This window comes from Cupressus sempervirens, chromosome 10 (assembly GCF_028749045.1).
Source record: "Cupressus sempervirens isolate cs-2001-9-10 chromosome 10, ASM2874904v1, whole genome shotgun sequence".
NCBI classification, from domain to species: Eukaryota; Viridiplantae; Streptophyta; class Pinopsida; order Cupressales; family Cupressaceae; genus Cupressus; species Cupressus sempervirens.
Window position 1 is genome coordinate 733,511,151 of NC_143127.1, and position 21,597 is coordinate 733,532,747.

Here is a 21,597-nt window from a genome sequence, read left to right on the forward strand (position 1 = left end):
TCATACATTGTGATAACATAAGTATAGTGAGTATGTCTAAGAATTCTGTGTTACATTCTATGACTAAGGATATATCGATTAAGTATCATTTTTTGAGATAGAAAGTTGTTGAGAAAGAAATTAGATTAGAGTACGTGAATACAAAAGAGAAAATTGTAGATATTTTTATGAAGCCTTTGCTTAATGATACATTTAAATGTTTGTGAGGTATACTTGAGGTTATACCCCTGCCCACTTCTGAGTAGATGATGCAGAGAGTGCATCGATCTAGTAGTACAAATCATTATTATTTATCTGGACTAAATGTAATTGCTTCCTGTATGGGGGAGTATTTATAGTTGAGTAGAATCATTAAGGACTCTTGGTAGCTAGTATGAAAAAGTATCTTTAGACACTTGAGCTGGTTGAAAACTTTGAGCAGTTGATTTATATAATGATGTCTTTCTCATTTATGTCAATGGGGGAGAGATTGCATGAAAAACATCTCCAATGAATGAGGGAGAGTATGTAATAAGAGAGAATTGTTCATGAGATATTAATGTCAACAGGAAAGTATATAAATGAGGGAGAAGTGTGAACAATTGATGCCATTTGCGTAAGAATGAGAAAGAAAAAATGAATAATTGTTCTTTTAATTTTTATATTTGATTGACAAAGAGGATTTGAAAAGATGAGAGCAACAACAACAACAACAACATAGTTTGATTTGATATTCATGGACTTAGATGTTTTTCATCTATGTTGCCATCAATGCAAATGGGTAGATTGTTAGCATGAATACTAATGGTATTCCTTTGGGGGAGTATCCTAAGTATTGGAGAGATTGTTAGCATGATTGACATGTTGCATTCATTACTTTGTTTGTCATTGATGTCAACATAGTATTGCTTATGCAAAGACTGGTAGAGTAGAAGGCATAAAATGAGGTCGTACGAACTATGCATTGATGATGAGGTCCAATGTAGCTAAGGATATGTTCTACATTCTATCTTGATGATATGGGGAAGTGTGCATGCAGATAGTCAAAGACATGCGAAATTTATTCATGATTTACAAAGGACAATGCACATACAAAGTACCTGATAAGTAGTTTTTGATGTTTGGATTGTATCTCTTGATAGGGATAGAACCATGATGAGTGAAGTTAGATAGTGACATTAGATAGTCTAAAGATGAGATTAGTGAGTGCACAAGGTCAAAGGTCACATGTGTAAGAAGTTGTATTTACTATGAGCTGACAATGTTTTGTAATTATGAAAAGATGTAATGAATTGTAATATCTTAATGAGATCCTATTATAATTAATTGGGAAAGCCTCAAGGATGACTCGGTAAGTTATTTTGAGGATATGGTATATAGGAAGGTCATTTAACTTGTGGTGAAGTATGCAAGATATGTGGATTTGTGAATTGTGCAAGTGATATGCGAAGTTGGTAAATGTGTGTAAGTGATCAAAGGGATCAATTTTTTGTGAGTTTGAAGATCTAGTATTTGGTGTAGTACTGGCACAGTAAGAGGACATAGAAAGAGTTTGAGTTGCGAAGATCAATTTCATTCTATTATTCTACAAGGAATAATACAAAGACTAGTTGGACAGTGAGTTCGGTGGTCTTACCCCCGAAGCTATTTGGATAGTGGGTCCATCTATCTTCTACAACTACTAACAGGGTTAGAATCTCCTAATATGGACTGATATGTACAAAATTTATTTCATTGACTCATAACAGAGTCCATCCTCTTACAAGGAATATTTATATTAGTACATAATTTTGTGGGTACCATCTCCACTGGGGTTTTACTTCTGATTAAGGGTTTCCCTAGTTAACATATCTGGTGTTATTGTGTATGTGTATCTTCTTATGGTTACCGATTATGTTGTTCACATGCTTAAGGTTTAATAGGGTTGATAAAAGTTATATTGATCTGATAACTAATTCACACACCCCCTACCCCAACCCCCCCTACCCCAACCCTCTCAATTATCTTGGTGGACTTTACTCTCTAGTGGATAGATAGTTTATGATATATTCTTTGCACAAGTTGACGTGCATGAGAGATGCTTTATGACAACTATGAGAGAATACGCAGGAGGCTATTTTTGGGGGTTGGCATGAGGTTTTTCCAAGTGGTTTTATAGTCTATTATTTTATGATACCATAATTGTATTTATCCTCACAAATTTCTAATAACTTGGTGGCTTGAGCTAGAGTTATTCATCTAGTCTCGTTTAATTTCTAGGGTTACAAAGTAGTGCTTGATTTGACAGAGGTTTGTAGAGAAGTGTATTCTTTTTGTAATTTTTATTGGATTAGTAATGTACCTCCCATCTCTCTTCATGGTAGATTTCTTTTTCCAAAAGAGCTTCTCCACTGGTGTTTTATGGGTAATGGTTCTCTAGTTCTTGTTTTAATTTCACAATCACTCTATTGAGGGTTAATTTTTAGTTTCATATTCAAATTAATATTCAGTTGAAGTTCATATATCAACCTTTCTTCACCTTGTTTTACAACATAGACTTCTACAACTTTTTTCAACTTAGTAATTGATGTCTAAAGGTGTTTAAGGATTCTTAGTACATTTAAAAATAGTGTTGGATTCCTTTTTCAACCAAATAAACCGACTTTACTATCTTAAGTGAATATAAAAAATAACACTCTCAAATATGTGGATGTCTTAAATGTAAACACACTTGTAATTATGGGTTTTAAAAATTAAATGTTCAATCTTGTATGACTCCATATTTGAACACACACATACATCTTATTATTAATGTTGAGAGGCATTCTAGAATGACAACAAGGGGTGAAGTGTAAGTACATTAGTGAATATTTTTTTAATTTTTACTTTAATTTCCACCACTAGATAAATGTCAAAATATCAATGTTTAAAAAATATACATAATATTTTCAAAATAAACAATATATAAAAACAAATATTCCGTCATAGACACTATCCACTTATTAATATATTATAAAAATAAAGTTAACAATACCTAGCTACAATAAGTTTTATGTCTATGTATATAATGAATAAAACAATTTCAAGAACTTTAAATTACCTATAAATTGACATTTCCATTTTTTTTTATATAAACATATTGAACAAATAAATATATATTGAAGTTATTTTTCATTATATAGCTCTTTTAAACATTCTTAAAATAAGTATAAATCAATTTTAATACACAATTTTGATGGAATGATGGACGAATAATAAAAATAAAGGTCAAATAATATTGAAGTTAATTTTCATTATATAACTCTTTTAAACATTCTTAAAATAAGTATAAATCAATTTTAATACACAATTTTGATGGAATGATGGACGAATAATAAAAATAAAGGTCAAATAATGAGAAATCTTTATAGTTCTTGGCCCCACCTTAACTAGTAGAATGATTCTCACATGTATTTAAAAAATAACCAAAACAAAACAAGACTTAATTTTAATTACTTACGTCTACTTAGAATTCATCTTTGACCTTATTAAATAACTACTCACAAATGAAAAAGTAATGATCTAATTTTTAAATTATTTAATAGATATACTTAAATACCATATAAAAGAGGTAGTCTGTTAAGTCTTTAAACTTTTGGGGAACACATCTTAATAATCTAAATGGGTCCCATACATCCAAACTAAGACACATATTGCGAAATGCATATTACAATTTTTTCTCTTTTTTTCTAAGAATATTAAGAATAAGCTTAAGAGAGAAATCCACTCCATTTTTGACATTTCCAATTAATTGATTCCTGGACTTTATATTGAATTTGAGTTTTTCTTTAAAATTGTAAATAAGAATAAACTACTATAAAATGAATCTACAAATTTAATCTTTAAATAAGAATAAAGTACTATAAAATGAGACAAAATTTAATTGAGTCCCATAGATCCTTGTTGGTCTCCCATTGGACATTAATAAATTTATCTTATCTTATCTCACTTCTAATATCTAAAAGTACACATTTGACCTTACTCTAATTGATAAAAAAATACATAAACTCTATTCAAAATTTTGAATTATTTAATAAATTACTATTAAAAATAATTAAAAATTTAAAATAATTGAAAACTATAATTAGTTCATATATTTAAAAATTAGAATACCATTTTTTTTGATAGAGGGTTCTGCAAGTTTTCAGTCCCATAGACCTTGTTGGTCTCGCATTGGACATTAATAAATTTATCTTATCTTATCTTATCTCACTTCTGATATCCAAAGTGCACATTTGACCTCACTCTAATTGATTACAAAATAAATAAACTCTTTTCAAAAAATTGAATTATTAAATAAATTACCATTGAAAATAATTACAAATTTAATATAATTGAAAACTATAATTAGTTCATATATTAAAAATTAGAATACCTTATATATTTACAATAATAGATTTCCACGATCCATTTGTAGAATAAGATGTTTTCTAGATTCGATTGTGTGTGTTTAGATGATAACTAAACACACACAATTGAATCCAAAAAACATCTTATTCTACCTTATATATATTTTTTGATGGAGGGTTCTACCTTCAAGACAGTCCAAAGTGATGAGCTAACCAGCAACGACCACCATAGAAACCACTGCAAAATCACACCCCTTTAAAAAAATAACTATATTCCTCGTTTATTCTCCTCAAAGATTAATATATATCCAAAACTCTCTATAAGTTTATTCCTTCCTTCAATAATTCTTAGAGATAAATTATAAAAAAATCAAACCAAGACCACATTATTAGTAGAGTTCACCCATTATAAGTCCACATCCATAAAGTTTATTCTTTAGAGAATAACAAGCTAACAAACAAAGACCACCACAAAAACCACAAAACGTTACACACCTTTAAAAAAACAACTGTATTAAAATCAAGACCTAGTTTATTCTCCTCAAAGATTAATATATGTCCAAAACTCTCTATAAATTTATTCCTTCCTTCAATAATTATTAAAAAAACGAAACCAAACCAATACCCAATTTATTGCTGCCCATTGTAAGTCCACAGCAATAAAGTTTATTCTCTAGAGAATAACTAGAGAAAGAAAAGATTATTTACAAAACCAAAAAGGTAGCTCGATAAAGTAGCAGTCAAAAAATATATCAGAAAGTGTCCGTTGGTCTCTCACTACCGGCTATTAAATTACTTAGTCCAACTGCCTGTCCACTACGACGCTCTCTTTCCTTAAAATAAGGAGGAGAGTTAATTTGGTCTAGAACTCTGTCTTGTATCCAATGACAGTAAATTAAAAAATACCGAGACATTTTCCTTATGAAGTGGGACGCGTTAATCAGAAGTCTGCGCGGGTTTTTGCACGGTTTGAAAAAGAAAAAGAAAAAGGGAAAAAGAGTAGACTCCAATTGATAAGTATGATATTTGCTCTCGTGACTGGTGATTGTCCCTCTACACGTAACCGACATACTCAACAAGAGTAACGTCATCTCAGAATTATTATAATTTATGCGGCAATTTTTAATGATTTCTGCAGATTTCCTTGCACGCAGCTGAATATAATTATACTGTTTTTTGTGGACCCATGTAAGTAGATCTAGTATGTAGAAGAGAGAAGGTTTGTGTGAACAAAGAAATTGAAAGCTTACATAATCAGTATTCGTTCTCACCCAAATGACATCGGAACCATTTTTTTGGGTGGGAGAAATTGAGTTTTGGGTTCAGAATTGGGCCTAATGGGCATGCCTGCAACACGCTCTGAAGAACATTTGGATTTAATTGCATCAGAAAACAATGGTGTTGTTTTGAGGAGGGATGTGGGGATTTCAATGAGAGAAAATGGAAATGGATATCCCATCAAACGCTTTCATTCGAATGGATTAGACCTCCAACAAGAAGCCCATAAAGTCAGTGGTGGTGTTAAGGGGGGCAGGCTTCATGGGTCCGGTAGAAAGAGTGGTCGGTCGTGGCTTTGTAGCGTTCTGATTTGTATTGTTTTCGTTTGCTTCTTAACTCAGTCTCTGCTGCAAGACACTCTGATGAAATTTATCGGACCAATTGAATCTTCTCGCCCTCGTTACAGTCATGACTCTAAGATTGATCTTTCTCAACCTCTGGAAAATAAGAACGATCTGAAATTGGCTGCTATTGCAATTCCTGCTTATTTTGGAGATAACATCAAGTTCATGCCTTCCAAGAATTTGGCAGGTGGCAGAAATCTACAGGGCAGGCATGGAGAGCTCCATGTCCATCCAATCAGGCATCCTCGTCTTGCAATTGTAAGTATAGTGAGCTCATAATTACTTTCTATTTTAGCTCGTTTACATAATACAAGCGACTGATAGTGTTATTGTTATAATTAGTAAAACATTCAAATTATAGAAATTGGATAAAGCAAGATAATACTCTCAATGCAATAAGTAAGAAAATCTAATATTGAATTGGGGTAAGATCAACAAGGATCAAACCAATATACTGCTAAATCGAGGTTGTTGACTAGCTTTAAGCCAGAGTTGTATGAACAACAAGTGTAACTAGTCACTACTTTTGTCAAATTGACATATTAACATTGCTAGATTGTTGTGGCATAATTAAACTAAAAGTGAAAAACATAAGCATTTGATCTTTAAATAGAAAGGATTGTCTTCAATTTTCAGGTCTCTAAAATAGTTTGAATGAAGCCCAAAAAGCATGATTTGACAAAGTTGAGTAGCTTTAGCTCAATAGCGCAGTGGAATATGAATTAATTTTTTTATGATGTCCACAAGACAGATCAGTCTGTTGGGCCAAGGATCTCCCTATTCCTTTCAGTGTCAGATCTCCTGCTATGGATCTTGACTAGAAAGCTAACAGTTTGATTTATCTTATCAACATAAAAAAAAGTGTGCATGCTGTTTGCTTTTGAGACGAATTCATACTGATCAGGGATATCTTCATATGCTGTGCACTCTACGAGAAAGTACCATTCTGTCTCTATTGCACCGTCCTGCAGAACATGCAAATTCTCTTTTCCCATAGCTCTTTGGGCCTCTTCCACCTACCTCAACCCAGTGATTAGTCTGCATGACATTTGACCATACAACCAAAGGGATAGTCTGCATGGCATTTGACCATATAACCAAAGGGATTTAGTTAATCCACAAAGCTGTCAGACAAATTTCAAAGGCCCAAAAATCTGATTTATATTCAGTAATTCGGACTGGACTTTAATGAAAGTTAATGCTGATTGAGGACAATGCTGCAAGATATGTTTGCTTATACAGATATCATCATTAAATGCTAAAATGCGCAGGTGTCTGGTGCATTTTTGTCACATGGCAGTTCCCTTTAAATGGAACCAATAACCCCATTGAAAGTGGATAGTCATTTCTTCACTGTGAAATTAGATCAAACCTACTTGGCTTTATATTTGTTTTCAAGTGGCTTTATATTTGTTTTCAAGCACTCTTGTAATAGAAATCGACTGTCCTTGTACTCATTCTGTGTCCAAAAGAGACCTTGAAATACAATTAAATTTTCTTTGCCAAGTACACTGGGGACAACTGTTCACGTGATTTCTACTTCTGTTTGCCTATTATGTGCTTCATAAAGGTATGGCATTTTCAGAGACATGCTGTCCTATTTCAGCATTGGATGATTGGAGATCAACCAGTATGAGCACCTGGCTACGTCATAGGATAGATTGTTCAGCCAGTCTCTCTCACCAGATTATTCCCCTTTAATTTCAGCAGACCCTGGGCTGCTTCTTTTATGGTGCTTGACAAGGATGGTGGTCCTTCTTCTGCTTCTGTTTCCGATGTTGATCAGAAACTTGTGGTTCAGGCTCCCTCTCTTGGGTCCATTAGTGGATCTTTGTTGAGGGACCTTTTCTTTAGCAGAAGTTTCTCGTATAACATGACTTGTATATGCTATAGATAATGACTTGTGTCTGGTTTACCTGTTTCAGCTCACCCTCTTTTCATTTTATTTATTTTTGATTGAATTCCAGTTTGAGTTCTATAAACCTTAGTTTTAGTTGTTGGTGTTCCTTTCAGCAGGCTTGATTAGCTTTTGAAACTTATTCTACTTCCGAGTTAAATTTATTTGCGTTGGTCAGCTTTGAACATTATTATATCTCTCTTTCAATTTGTAGTACCAGCATAATTATCTAAACAAGTAGTTTGGTTGTATTACTTATCTCGTAGCAGAATTGTGTCTGGCCTTAACGAACTTATATGTTTCCTTGTCAGGTATGCTCTGATCTTTCAAGAAGCCCAGGACTTCTTTTTTTGTTTACTGTTGCAACTGGTCTACAGGCTCTTGGGTACGAGCTTGAGGTAAGAGCTAAGAGCTATCAACTCACTTATTAATTGAAAGAACAAAAAGTAACTGCATAGCAAAGATAGCATTTTCCTGGTCTAAGCAATTAAAAATAAAGAAAGCATTTGCTTATAGAGATCAGTTTCTCATGTCTAGAAATAATGTGATAATTGATAAGAAATAGTTTTGTGGTTTTTGGAAACAATGAGCATATGGGGAGTTCTTATTTGGTGAAATGAAAAGCTATCCTGATTTGAAATTCTCCTTACCCAAAGTCAGTGTGAAAAATTGCAGCACTAAAATATTTAAATGAATTTCCTCTGTAGCTATTTTCACTTGAAGATGGACCAATACATGCAGTCTGGGAGAATTTGAAAACATCTGTTCATGTCCTGCAAGGTAGTTCAGAACAAGAACTCAAAGTAGATTGGTTAAGGTAAGTTGAAAAGGAAATTTCTATATTTTTAAGTTTTTTTTATCTTCTTCTGTCAAAACTCTATTATTGGGAAAGGAAATGAAAAACATTTTGATAATCATTTCTATTGAAAATGTCACATATAATCTTGTACTCAACCGTCCCTTGGAATTTGGCCATAGGTATTCCAAACTGGCAAGCACACAGTTGACTTCTTATATCAAGAAATTCATTTCAACTTTCAAGGACTCATTTAATATCTATTTTTGTGCTATGGACACTATATATTTACTATCTGATATTTGTCCCTTAGTTCTCGTCTAGCTTCTCATTTATTAGTTATTAGACTAGTATGTAGATTTCTTTTAAACAAATAAACATTTCAAAAGAGGTGGAAACTGCAATGCTTCAAGGCTAATAACCTTAGAGATAAACCCCATACAAATTAAATTTCCATCTATAGATCTGATGATCTGGCAGGTCTTACACTTGTCATATGTTCCCAAATCTCTCCAAAGTACTTTCCATGGCACCATGCCCTTAGTACATATAGAATGATTTCTCTTAATATGATAATATCTTAATACTTATTTGTTAATACCATGCAAATTTGCCTTCCATCATCTTTCCTCTCTTTCGAAGGCCAGGAAATCTTGTTCCCTGGCATAACAAGCTCTTCCATTGAAATATTTAAGAATCATGCCGAAGTCAAGCAAAGGTGTGATGTTTGTGCACTTCTTTTGTTATAGATTTTGGAACATCATAGTTGTATCTGAAAATAATTCTAGCTAGTTTGACACAAAATTGTTTGTCACTTCTTCTAGGGGCCCTATATTGCATAGCATTAGACCTCCTATACCAGGTCACAAAGTGATATTACAACCAAGCTTATACCGCTTTTTAGTTATCCTGGTGTTTTAAATGTCCAGACAGAGAATAATGATAATTATTTTTCTTTGTTTGTAAAACTTTCTGTATTATCATGTCATCAGTGGAGGAATGAAAAAGTTCCCTTGATTTGTGAAGTCATTAATTTACCTGATAAACATTGTTTTAATTTTTCTGGTGCAGTTTTGATGGTGTGTTCGTGAACAGTCTTGAAGCTAAAATTTTTGTTAGTAGGTGGGAGTTCTTATCTAAATATTCTCTCTTCTACCTGATGATAATCTTTGAAATTTTTTATTCTTTCAGCATAGCTTGTAGTGGGAAGTAATTGTAAAATCCATTCTATATGTTTTTCAAACGAAAATAACTTTAGTTTCTATTTACAGTCTTTGGCTGGAACCTTTTAATACAGTGCCTCTGATATGGGCCATTCATGAGAATGAACTGGGTGTACGCCTTAAGGAGTACACATCTAGTCAACAGACAGAAATATTGAATGATTGGAAGGAAACCTTTCGTCGTGCTGATGTGGTTGTATTTGATGACTATACCAAGCCGGTAGCTTGACAGCCTCTACCACTGAATTTGTTTTAGTGACATACTTCGAATTGTAATCATATTAAGTTTGAGATGGATGTTTGAGTTGATGTCTGATTTCTTATTTTCTGTCCTTGGTGCGCAGATGATTTATTCTGCTCTTGATTCTGGAAACTTTGTCGTCATTCCTGGCTCTCCCATTGCAACATGGGAGGTGGAAGATTTCATGGCTATGCAGACGAGAGAGGATTTGCGTAAACAACTTGGTCTTAATTTGAGAGATTTTGTCATTGTGGTTGTGGGTAGTCCATTCATTTATAAAGGAATCTGGTTGGAGCATACACTAGTAATGCAGGCATTGTTGCCCCTGTTGTCAGAGTTTAATGTGGACAGTGATAAAGATTTTCCATTAAAACTTCTAATAATGAGTGGCAACTCCAGTACCTATGGCACGGCTTTACAGGTTAGGAGCTTTGATAACTCATAACTCTGCAGAGCTAGATTTAATGGATGTATTTATTGAGTCTTTTCTTGTGTCTTGGATTGATAAAATTAATGCCAAATTCAAGTCTAAACCATTTAACAGGTCAGGAAAAGTTTAACAGATGCGAGAATCTATAAGACATATTACCACAGAAATACTGTTATATTCAATTCGCAACAACTTTCAGATTCCAAATCATATAGTAAGGGATGTTAATTCCATAACTACAAATCATACTGATCTGATTACAGATCATACTGATCTGTTCTTGCATTAATCCTTTCTGAAGTCATTATTTAAATTGTCTTATCCTCTTAATAGGTATCGGCGCCTATCTAGAACAAAGTAGTTTTAGAACTAACTAATCTCCTTGGTTAGTTTAGGTACTAAACTATTTTATTGCTTGGAAAGTCGCTGATTTTAGGAGATGAGTCAAAGCCAACTTTGGAAGGGACATGCCCCTTGGTTCTATATTTATGTAAGGTGTGGTTGATGTTGTCGGTAAAATGTATAGTGCAGCCGACGGGTAGAGTAGTATCCGAACGGGCGCGTGACGCTTGAGTCACCCCTTCGGAAAGGTATATGTACATGTCCAAGATGGACTTTGGAATCATCATTGTGATCATTGTAGTCATTGTATTCGGATCGTAATCAGTAAATGCATATATGAATAAAGTATCTGTTCTGCGTTGAATCATGCTATACTACATGTGTTAAGTTTCTTACCCTGTAAGGTAAACATTTGGCGCCGTTGCCAGACGGACCTGGAATGAAGGAATGATATGAACATTAATGCTGAATTTGCTTAACAAGGATAGGAACAAGGTGAATGATAAGGATGAACTACGGATAACACAAGAAATTTTAATTTTAGCGTAGCAGGCAGATTGTCGAGGGGCACCGAAGGGGTGAAGAGGCACAGACGGAGGGAGTGCACTCACCTAGTAGGCTGAGGAGTGCCGAGGAATTGCTGGAGGAGACTAGACAACGATTAAATTTGGTGGAAGAAACAAAGGAGTTTCTTAACTTGTATACGCCGAGGGGAGAGTGTCCAAACGAAAGGGAAGCAACTTGCACGGCTTAGAGTGCCAAGGGAGCACGAGCGTGGAGTGATCTCTGTGTTCCCGATACACCATACGAACGGATACAGGCGGAGAATAGAACATCACTTGAAGACCTTTCACTAGACAACGTGGTTTTTGGAAACAAGACTGTTATACAAAACAACGCGGGTGTATAGAACAACGCGGGAGTGCAGAATAGTGTGGGAGCTCAAAACAGCGCGGGTACACAAGTACCTCAAAATCAAAGGAAAGTAACGATGGTAGGTCCTAAAGAAAAGTTACCCAAGTTTCATGGTGATGGTACATCAGACCCTATTAGACATTGTAAAATGTGTGAAACCATATGGATGGCAAATGGTGTGACGGATGAGGACGACTGGGTCAAATAGTTTCCAGCGACCCTGCGGGGTGTGGTGATAGATTGGTTTTCCGACACTAGTCCTCAGAAACTCACTACATGGGAGAATGTTAAAAAGGAATTTATAGCAGAGTTCAGATTGCTTCAGGATGATAATGAAATAGTAGCAGAGATATATAGTACTAAACAAGGAAAAAATGAAATAGTCCGGGCCTATGCTAGACGATTGAAAGAATTGGTTGGAAAGATGGAAAGTCAACCAGCGGACGGTTTGAAAAAACAGTGGTTTGTGGAGGGGCTACGGCCGGCTTTGAAAAAGAAGATGAAGATTGTACCACCGACATTGTACACTGATGCGTATACTCGTGCAATAGATTTAGAAAGTGAACAAAAGACAAGTAAGAAGAAAAAGCATAAATCCTCCGATTCAGATGATTCATCCTTTGAAAGTAGTAGTAGTGATGAGGAGTCGAACAAGAAGGTGAGAGCATTACAGAAAGATATGCTTCAGATGATGAAAGAATTCAAGAATTTGAAAAAGAATCCAGACACAGTGAAGGGAGAACTGTGGTGCACAGATTGTAAAGAGGATGGCCATACGAATGGCCCATGCCTGAAGAAACAGTTTTGTGACATCTGCCCGGTGGCGGGTTGAAAGAGTGCCCGTTTAACATGAAAGCAAAAGGACACCAGTAGGTGTTACTAATGTAGGAAGCGTCCAACAACAACAATAACACGAGCAATGATGCAACTTCGGGTGGATATCGTAATAATAATAGACGCGGAAGGGGTGGAAACAATAACAACAACGGAGGCCAGAGTAGAATACAGTACGATGCGAGTGGACGACTGATGATATAGTGCCGGGCATGCAATCTTTGGGGTCACTTCGCAAGGGATTGCACTACGAAGGAGACGCCACAACTACTGTGCAGATGGTGTGGTCCAGGGGACCATGAAGATTCAAAATGTCCAAAGCAAGGTGTAAATCTATTAAGTATTGAAGCGTGTGATGAGAAGGTACTAGCGATCACACGGGAATAGGCGAGGAAAACAAAATATCCAAATGTGGAAGAAGAGAAGGGAGAGGTTACAAAAAGCATGAGTAGAGATAGAAAAACAGATGAAAGCAGAGAAATCACAAGTAAAGGACACGGCTGAAACTTCAAAAAGGAATTTGGCGGAACAATACATGATAAAATAGATAATGCAAATAGAAGTGCCGATTAAACTAAATGACCTCCTTCTCACGATGCCACAGTTGGGTACAACCATTATGAATATGACACCGTCCCTGAGAGTGACGGAGGAAGTAAGGGATAGTAAGGGAACAACGGCAATAGACCTGATGCTATTGGCACTTACAATAGGGAGGCACCCGACAGTAGTGGAGATGGGCATTTTGGGTATTGTGCTGACAGATACAATTGTCGATGGAGGATCGGGGGTGAATGTGTTGCCGAAAGATATTTGGAAAAAGCTTGGACAACCCACACTATGGCCACCTACTTTCTAGTTACTCACAACAGATCAACATGGGATAAAGCCGTTGGGAACTTTGATGGCACAGCCGGTAACAATTGGGACACAATCATTTTTACTGGATTTTGTGGTCATTCCACTGAGGAGAAGAGGGCACGACGCCATCCTGGGACGGGGGTGGCTGGTGCAGGCAAAGGTAAAGCATGATTGGAAACAGAACACCTTGTCTATGGAGAGAGGAGACAAGAGATTTATAATTGATTTGCATACACAAATGGTAGGGGAAGAAGCAGTGTCGTCGGACTCGGAAGGAGAAGGCGAGAGTGATGACGAAGGCAAAAAGAGGATACAACCAAATGAAGAAGGGGTGTTGAGATTAGGAGGGTCAACTGATGACTACCTTCATTCGGTGAACCGACTACTACACTGGCAAATGGAAGATTATGAGGTCTTTCCGAGATGCAACATGTTGAGTGTCGAGGAAGGAAAAGCAGGCAATGAGTTCCGGAAGGAGTATAGTGAACTGAAGGAAGGAGAAGCGCAGATGGATGAAACACCAGCCCATACGTTCAGTGAAGATAAATTGATGAAGTATGAAGAGCCTACGGTGAAAACAATGAATTTGGATGATAAAGAAAATCCGAAGAACATTCTTGTAGGAGATGATTGGAACCCAGTGTTGAAGGCGGTAACATTTAGAATATTCATTGAGTACAAGGATGTTTTTGCTTAGACATATAAAGACTTAAAAGGAGTGCCACCGGAGCCATGTGTTCACTGGATACCATTGATTGAAGGTGCAGTACTCGTATGGAAGCGGTTGTATTGAATGAATAAGAACTATGCAGCATGGGCCATGGAAGTTGCACAAAACTGGAGGAAGGCATGGCATGATAAGCACTTAAAATTAAACAAGTTTCAACCGGGCCAGTTAGTACTGAAGTATAATGGACGAAATGAAATTAGGCCTGGAAAGTTCAAAGCTAAATGGGTCGGATAGTACAAGATACGAGAAGTTGGCTATAACAGAGCAATTAAGTTGTGGACATTAGATGGGAAAGAAATATCAAATGCAGTGAATGGATCGAAGTTAAAAATATACCATGAAAGAAATGGTCCTCCGCCAAAAAACAACTGAGAAAAGGAAAAAACGTCTATAAATAATGTATATATGTATAATAAGTAATAAAATATTTGAACATAGTTTTGAGCCAAAGGATAAACTATAGTTTTAAAGTGTGAAGTTATAAAACATAAAGGAGGAGTATTAAGAAAGACAGCTTAATAAAGTAAAGAAAAATGTGAAGAAGTATAAAAATAAATGCTGTACGGCCTTGAGGGATATACTATGCATGAGTTAAAAAACGTATGGCCTCTTGGGAATGGAAATCAAGAAGACCGTACTGACACTGAGATATTAAAAACTCTGTACGGAGTTAAGGAGCAAATTAGGCAGAGAACATAAGAGGAACAAGTTAAGACCCTGTACGGCTAGAGGAAGAAATATCAAAGACCGTACGGCTAGTGCAGAAAGATCGTACGACTAGTAAAAGAAGACCGTACGACCAAGGACGTTAGATATTATAGATTGTACAGTGATACCCTACGGCCAGCAGGGAGCAAAGTACGGAAATACATTTCATAAGTAGAAGGGAAGGCACCGTACGAAATAAAACAAGGAGAATATTTGACATCGAACAGCTTCTAAAGACTGTACGGCTTGAAGAATAGGAAGAGGCAATTCGTACGGGGTTAAAGAAGAGCAGCTGGTATAAAAAAACGCCGTACGACGTATGGCTGAACAGGAACATAGAGAAGGAATTTAGTACACCTTCAGCTTAGCATAATGGGATCGTATGGTAAAAACATAAAGGATTGGAAAGAAAATTAAACAACGCAGAAGCTGATCATTGTACGAAAAGTGAATTAAGAGACAGGAAGAAGAAAGGTTGGCCGTACGGCGTGTGGGGGTGCATAAAAAGACAACCCGTACAGTGTTGGAGAAAGGACTCACAGCGAAATAAAGAAGCTAGAGAAGGGCCGTACGGCCACTACAAGAAGCAAATAAGCTGATCACGTATGGTGGAAGGAATTGGCAATTGCCAGGAAAGCATAAAGTCAAAGTCAGGACAGGAAAGCATAGAGTCAGGGAAGCATTTCTGTATGGAAGCCAAGAGAGGGCCGTACGCATTTGCACAGGGAAGGAGAAGAATTTCTGTGTGTTGAGGGATAACTGACCCAACTCAGAAGAGGAACAAATGAAGTCTGCAGGAAAGAGGAAGTGGAAGAGCAAAAAAAAAAAAAGACGACAACAAATCAAAAATGTTCAGAATGAATAATGTACGATGCCGAAAGGAAGGGAAAGACATAAACGGGTAGAAAACGCAAGTGGTTGGCAGAAAGAGTGTGGGATTAGAAGAAAATCGCAAAAATGGTGTGTTCCATGGACTTTTGTATGGCTTTGAGAGTGCTAATTTGGTCTTGGAGGCGGGTGTGTTGCCCCTCAACCCCGCCCTGTATTGCGGGAGCGCGCCTGGGGTGTTGCACATGCCCCCTAGATCCCTAGTCAATGCGGTTATCAATCATGGGAAGTGTGACTTGTTGATGAGACCTGGAGCTGCTGTGGGCATGGAGTGTCTGTGTGTTAGAGGTGGCACTCGAAGTAGGTGTTTGGACATGAGGCTGTCTTGGTGGATGCATAGAGAGCTCGGGAGGAGCTGATCATCCAGTTGAAGGCAGTACGACAACACTTGGCTCAGTGTACCCAGGAGTTGGAAGCAGAGAAAGTAGCACGAGTGGCTATCAATGTCAGCTTGATTAAGGAAACAATATTGTGTTAGCAGAGGCTACAAATGCAATGTGGTTTGGAGACCAATTTGGTGCAGGCATGGGACGAATGTGAAAGTGGTGTAACAGAAACAGATTTATTTTGTTGTAGTTAGTCAGTTAATGTATTTCGTTTTGTTACTCTCTCTTGGATATTTTGTAATTGTCGTCCGGAGACGACTTTTCTTTTGGGGGGGATGATGTTGTCCTTAAAATGTATAGTGTAGCTGACGGGTAGAGTAGTATCCGAACGGGCGCGTGACACTTGAGTCACCCCTTCGGAAAGGTATATGTACATGTCCGAGATGGACTTTGGAATCATCATTGTGATCATTGTAGTCATTGTATTCGGATCGTAATCAATAAATGCATATATGAATAAAGTATCTGTTCTGTGTTGAATCATGCTATACTACATGTGTTAAGTTTCTTACCCTATGCGGTAAACAGTTGAAGATTAAGGACACAATTATTAGAAGTCTACTCCTTGATCAACACTGCCCTAAAGACAATTCATAGATAATAAAACATCTCCAGAATTATACTTATAAATTCACTCAAGTCTGAACATTGAAGATTATACTTTGCAAGTACAAGAAGAAGGTATAAACTAAGTCTGATTTATTACAGAATTTGTAGAAACTTTACAAGGGAAAGCAGTAATTTTTTGGCTGATGACATCATCAGCTGTATATGTAGCTGAGACTGCATCATTGATAATCCAACAGCTGTATTGAATCTGATGTAATAGGGGCTGATTATTACCTCAAAATGTGACGTATGGAAATAATCTGGAGCTTCATCTAAACTCTTATGGTACATCAAGTCACTCATCCAGACTCCTGTTCTTGCAAACCAGTACACACAGAAGATGAAACATGTTCATTAGCCTAGTTATCCTTAGGTGCAAGTGAGTCTTCAGAACAAGCTTCACATCTTTGGCAAAGAATGTACCTCTATATCTATGTCTTTCTAAAGTGCAAAAAGATATGAAAACAGCAACCCAACCTTTTGCCTCGTAATGTCATAGACAATAGCTTGAGTGCTTTTCCATGCACATTTCAGTACAGAATGCAGTTTTGAAAATAACCATAAACTGAAAGGTGAAAGCTCATTGACAACTTACAAGAAAATATCATAGCTAAGTACCCCACCCATTTTCTCACTTACACTAAGTTTTGCTGAGTTTCCCGAGTTACTAATTTCATTAAATATTTTTTAATTTGCCAAGCTGCCAATTCTATTAAAAATTGGGTCTTCTGAATTGCGAGTTTAAAACTTTCATCCCGTTTAATGATAAAATCACATTTCTAAACATTCAAAAAATCAGAAGATTCCAATTTTCTAACATCCCAACAAATTATCATTGGTATAAAAGGTGATTATTCAATGGAGACATGCTTAAACTGGCCTTAAAAACAATATTATCTTTGCCAATGTCAGCTCCAGAGTTTACGGGTTATAATTGGAGCTCTATTCTCTTTATCACTCTTATTATTATCTTTATTAGATATAACACTTGATTTTTAAAATTTTTAAATATCATTATGATATTCTTCTTGATATCATAAATTTGTACAAGCAAGATTTACTTGTTATATTCATAGGCTTATCACTAGTTTGTTCCAAGCTTTCTTGATTAGTTTATGTTACAGTTTTTCTAGATTGAATCTCGATGAAATCATATGGAAAGCCTTTGATATTGTAGCTGTCTACTGGATCTCATATTGGCTGTTACAGACACAAAAGGCCAGACTCAGTATCTATGCTGCGAAGTAGATGAAAGTGCTTCTTTATCCTACTCGTTGAGTGTGGTCTATGATGCATTAGGAAATAAACAGAGCACTTTAATGAAACAACACAGATTTTTTCTTCCTTCTCAGGTAGGAAGGTCTGCATTTGTATTGATTGATTAACGATTTCAGTTGCCGAGCATGCAATATAAATGTAACACATATGTTTTCCATGCCTAGTGGCTATACAAGGATACAGCAGCTTTCAATCTTCTTATTATATCTATATATGAGTTTTACTTTCTGGATTTGATTGTGTAGAGTTTTTTTTCTTTTTTCTTTTTTAACATATATCTATATAATTTTCACTTGAAGTTTTTTAATGGTTTTGTGCCACTTAAAGATCACCTGCTACTTTTGATGCCCACTTCTTTATAATACTGTCCAAATCCCTTCATTTGCATACACTTGAAGAAAAATAAGGTTCAGGACCATAGCCTTAGAAAGTTTCTCATCTTTTAGAGAATAGCAGTTGTCATATGTCCTTGATAAGGTTCAAGATCATATAATTTAGTAAGAAATTGCAATATTTCTCGTCGTATGAGAGATTTTCACCTTTGGCCCAAGTGGCTTAATTGACTACATTTTTTTAATGTCAATCATGATAGGATCAAGTTGGATGGGTTTCTTCCTCTCTCACCATCCATGGAAATTGCTGGATGAAAACTATTTTCAAATTCAGTGGAAAGATATGCAGCTTTGATTTGATCCTTGTGAATTTCACACAAGGCATGTGAACTAAACATTCTGCAATAGAGAACCAAGAATAGGCCTATATCTTATCATAGTGATAATCATCAGTCAAGGGAAAAGAGATCTTTAATTGGTAATTTTACTAGGTATGAACCTAATCCCTAACTCTTGCTTTTATGTACTTCTGTTACTGTTTAGAGAGCAAATTCCTAGCAATATGCATATTGTCTGCTATCTACTGGCAATTGTTATTTTTAGCTCTGGGAAACAGTAATTTAAGGCACAATTATGCGATGCTTAAATATCCAATATAAAAAATGAAAATGCAGAAGGGAGCACGATCATGTGAAAAATCAGCAATCTGGGTGTTTACTGATATACTGATTGATATGGCCCATGGGTGACTGTTGGTATGCTGCCAGTTTTGTTGCCTGTTTCCTTAATTCTGTTGGACAGTGACTCAGTTATGAATCGTAATTTAATTTTATTCTTCTTTTATACCTCAATAGCTGTAATTTTAAGTCCAGCTTCTTACAATGAATTTGACTGCTACTCATTAGGGACCCTACACATTGAGTTCCATGGTTGCATAATTGTCGTGATCATCAGCTGTTCTGCTCATCTTTATGCATGCAAAAATGTAATCTATTCCGTCCTTCGATAAATTTATTGACTTGCTTTTTTATAACAAAAATGCCTTCCCTGCATCTTGTTGGAAATTGAGTTTCATTTCTAAATATGGATTAGGTATAATAGTCGAGGTGAGCTGTGTTGCTTGTAAACTTATTAGGGAATGGGTTTTATTAGGTGGAGGTGAGGTCAACAGTTAATTCCATTTCAAATGATATAAAAATGTATTCCACGATTGAGGAGTTGGATACTACACATTGCAGTCAGTAGTACTCTTTATTGTTCATCAGTTATGTGGGAGAATATTATGATCATTGCTAGTATTGATGTTTAGTATTACTGCTTTGGAATACATGTGTGCGAAAGGTCATGCAGGTGAGTTTACAAATATTATTACATTCAAAATGTTCTGCAGTCCTGAGCCCGACTTCTAAAGAATCAAACAGTATTATGCATACAATATTATGCATATTGGAAACCTAAGTCTTTATTCCTGCCAGTATATTGCCTGCAAATCTGTGGAAGGAAAACTATGAAAGTGAAACTCCTAGATGCTAAGGTATTGTGCCTTATTATGGATGCTTAGGGGATTATTACATTGGTCTTTTAAAGCTTTCATGGAGTAGTAGTGGCTAGAGCCTACCTCAGTGCAAACCCTGACCTCCTATGTCCAAATTATTTCTGCTAGTATATTTCTTGCAAATCTGTGAAAGGAAAATTATGGATGCGAAAGTCCTACATGCTAAGCTATCGTGCATTATTATGGCCGCTTAAGGGCTTATTGCATGGATATTTTAAGGTTTCAGGGAGTAGTAGTGGCTAGAGCCTGGCTCAGTGAGAACCCTTTCCTCTTGTATCAAATCTCAGCAGTTGTAATGCAACAGCAAGTTGTCAAACAATTTTTTGCATATATTCCCAAATTACATGTCTGATTTCAAATATTGTTGACTGAAATTTGTTTCCATGCTTTGTGGTTGCAGGCAGTTGCTCATCAATTGGGATTTCCAATTGGAAGTATCCAACATGTTGGGGTCAATGGACATGAGAATATCATATTGAGAATTTCTGACTTAGTAATTTACAGCTCATTGCATGAAGAACAGGCATTTCCAGCTATCTTGCTACGAGCCATGGCTTTTGGAAAACCAATTATTGCTCCCAACCTGACCATAATTCAAAAATATGTAAATGTCAATCCAATTTTTTTCTTTTTAATAAACTTGATTGTTTCTGATGAGTTCACTAGTTGTTTAATTAAATTTTTTTGGTTGTGGCCTTCAAACACAAGATTTAATAATTCATAATTTCGATCTGATGCAGATTAAACATGGCACACATGGGCTTATTTTCTCAGTTGGCAATGTTAATATGATGACAAAGGCAATGTCATTAGCAATACGGAATGGTGGACTATCATTTCTGGCTAGTCAAATCGCTTCAGCTGGCAGATTACATGCAAGGGATGTAATGGCATCAGATGTTATTGTTGGTTATGCTACCTTAATTGAGAATGTTTTGCAATTTCCCTCTGAAGCTTTGCTTCCGCTACATGCTTCACAGCTCCCAGAGAAAGTTAAAAATAATTGGCAATGGGATTTTTTTACAGATACCTTTAAAGCAAGGTCTGAGTTTTTACACCAAAGTTCTAAAAAAAGCAGTGTGATACTCCAAGTGGAAGCTCTGTGGAGAAACCAGCATCGCATGGCAAAGTCTTTATCAATATCTAGCTACAGAAAGGATGAAACAATAGACTTGCCTTTCTGGGAGGAAGAGAGGGCCAATCAAATTGCAGAGAGCATCAAGGTACGTGAGGAAGAACAGGTACGTTGAAAAATTAAGTGACACATTCTTTTATCTCTAGGCTATGTTTTACAGTGCATTTTCTTCTAATGTTTCTGCTATGCCATTACATGAGTAGGCTGAATTTTTGATGCGCGATTTCAGCTGGAAGAGAGAAATATGGAGCCAAAAGGGACTTGGGAGGATTTTTATCGGGCTGTTAAACGGATCGAGAGAAGAAAAGATGAACTGCATGAAAGAGATGATGGTGAACTGGAAAGAACTGGACAACCACTATGCATCTATGAGCCTTACCATGGACGTGGAACATTGCCTTTTCTACATCAAGGTGCACTCTACCGTGGGATAGCACTTGTAAGCTTGGTACCATCCTTGTCATAAATT

At 36.1% G+C, this 21,597-nt stretch overlaps 1 protein-coding gene across 1 annotated transcript in view; it reads left to right on the plus strand.

The window, feature by feature from the left end:
• The first annotated feature begins 5,107 nt into the window (after window positions 1-5,107).
• LOC149535939 (uncharacterized) overlaps window positions 5,108-21,597 on the plus strand; it is a 96,420-nt gene continuing 79,930 nt past the window's right edge. The window contains exons 1-9 of the mRNA XM_089807763.1: window positions 5,108-6,226; window positions 8,177-8,263; window positions 8,573-8,682; window positions 9,733-9,783; window positions 9,933-10,104; window positions 10,229-10,546; window positions 20,394-20,597; window positions 20,734-21,234; window positions 21,358-21,567. Coding sequence (XP_089663889.1) covers window positions 5,684-6,226; window positions 8,177-8,263; window positions 8,573-8,682; window positions 9,733-9,783; window positions 9,933-10,104; window positions 10,229-10,546; window positions 20,394-20,597; window positions 20,734-21,234; window positions 21,358-21,567 — 2,196 coding nt within the window. The 5' untranslated portion in view covers window positions 5,108-5,683. The remainder of the gene's footprint in view (window positions 6,227-8,176; window positions 8,264-8,572; window positions 8,683-9,732; window positions 9,784-9,932; window positions 10,105-10,228; window positions 10,547-20,393; window positions 20,598-20,733; window positions 21,235-21,357; window positions 21,568-21,597) is intronic.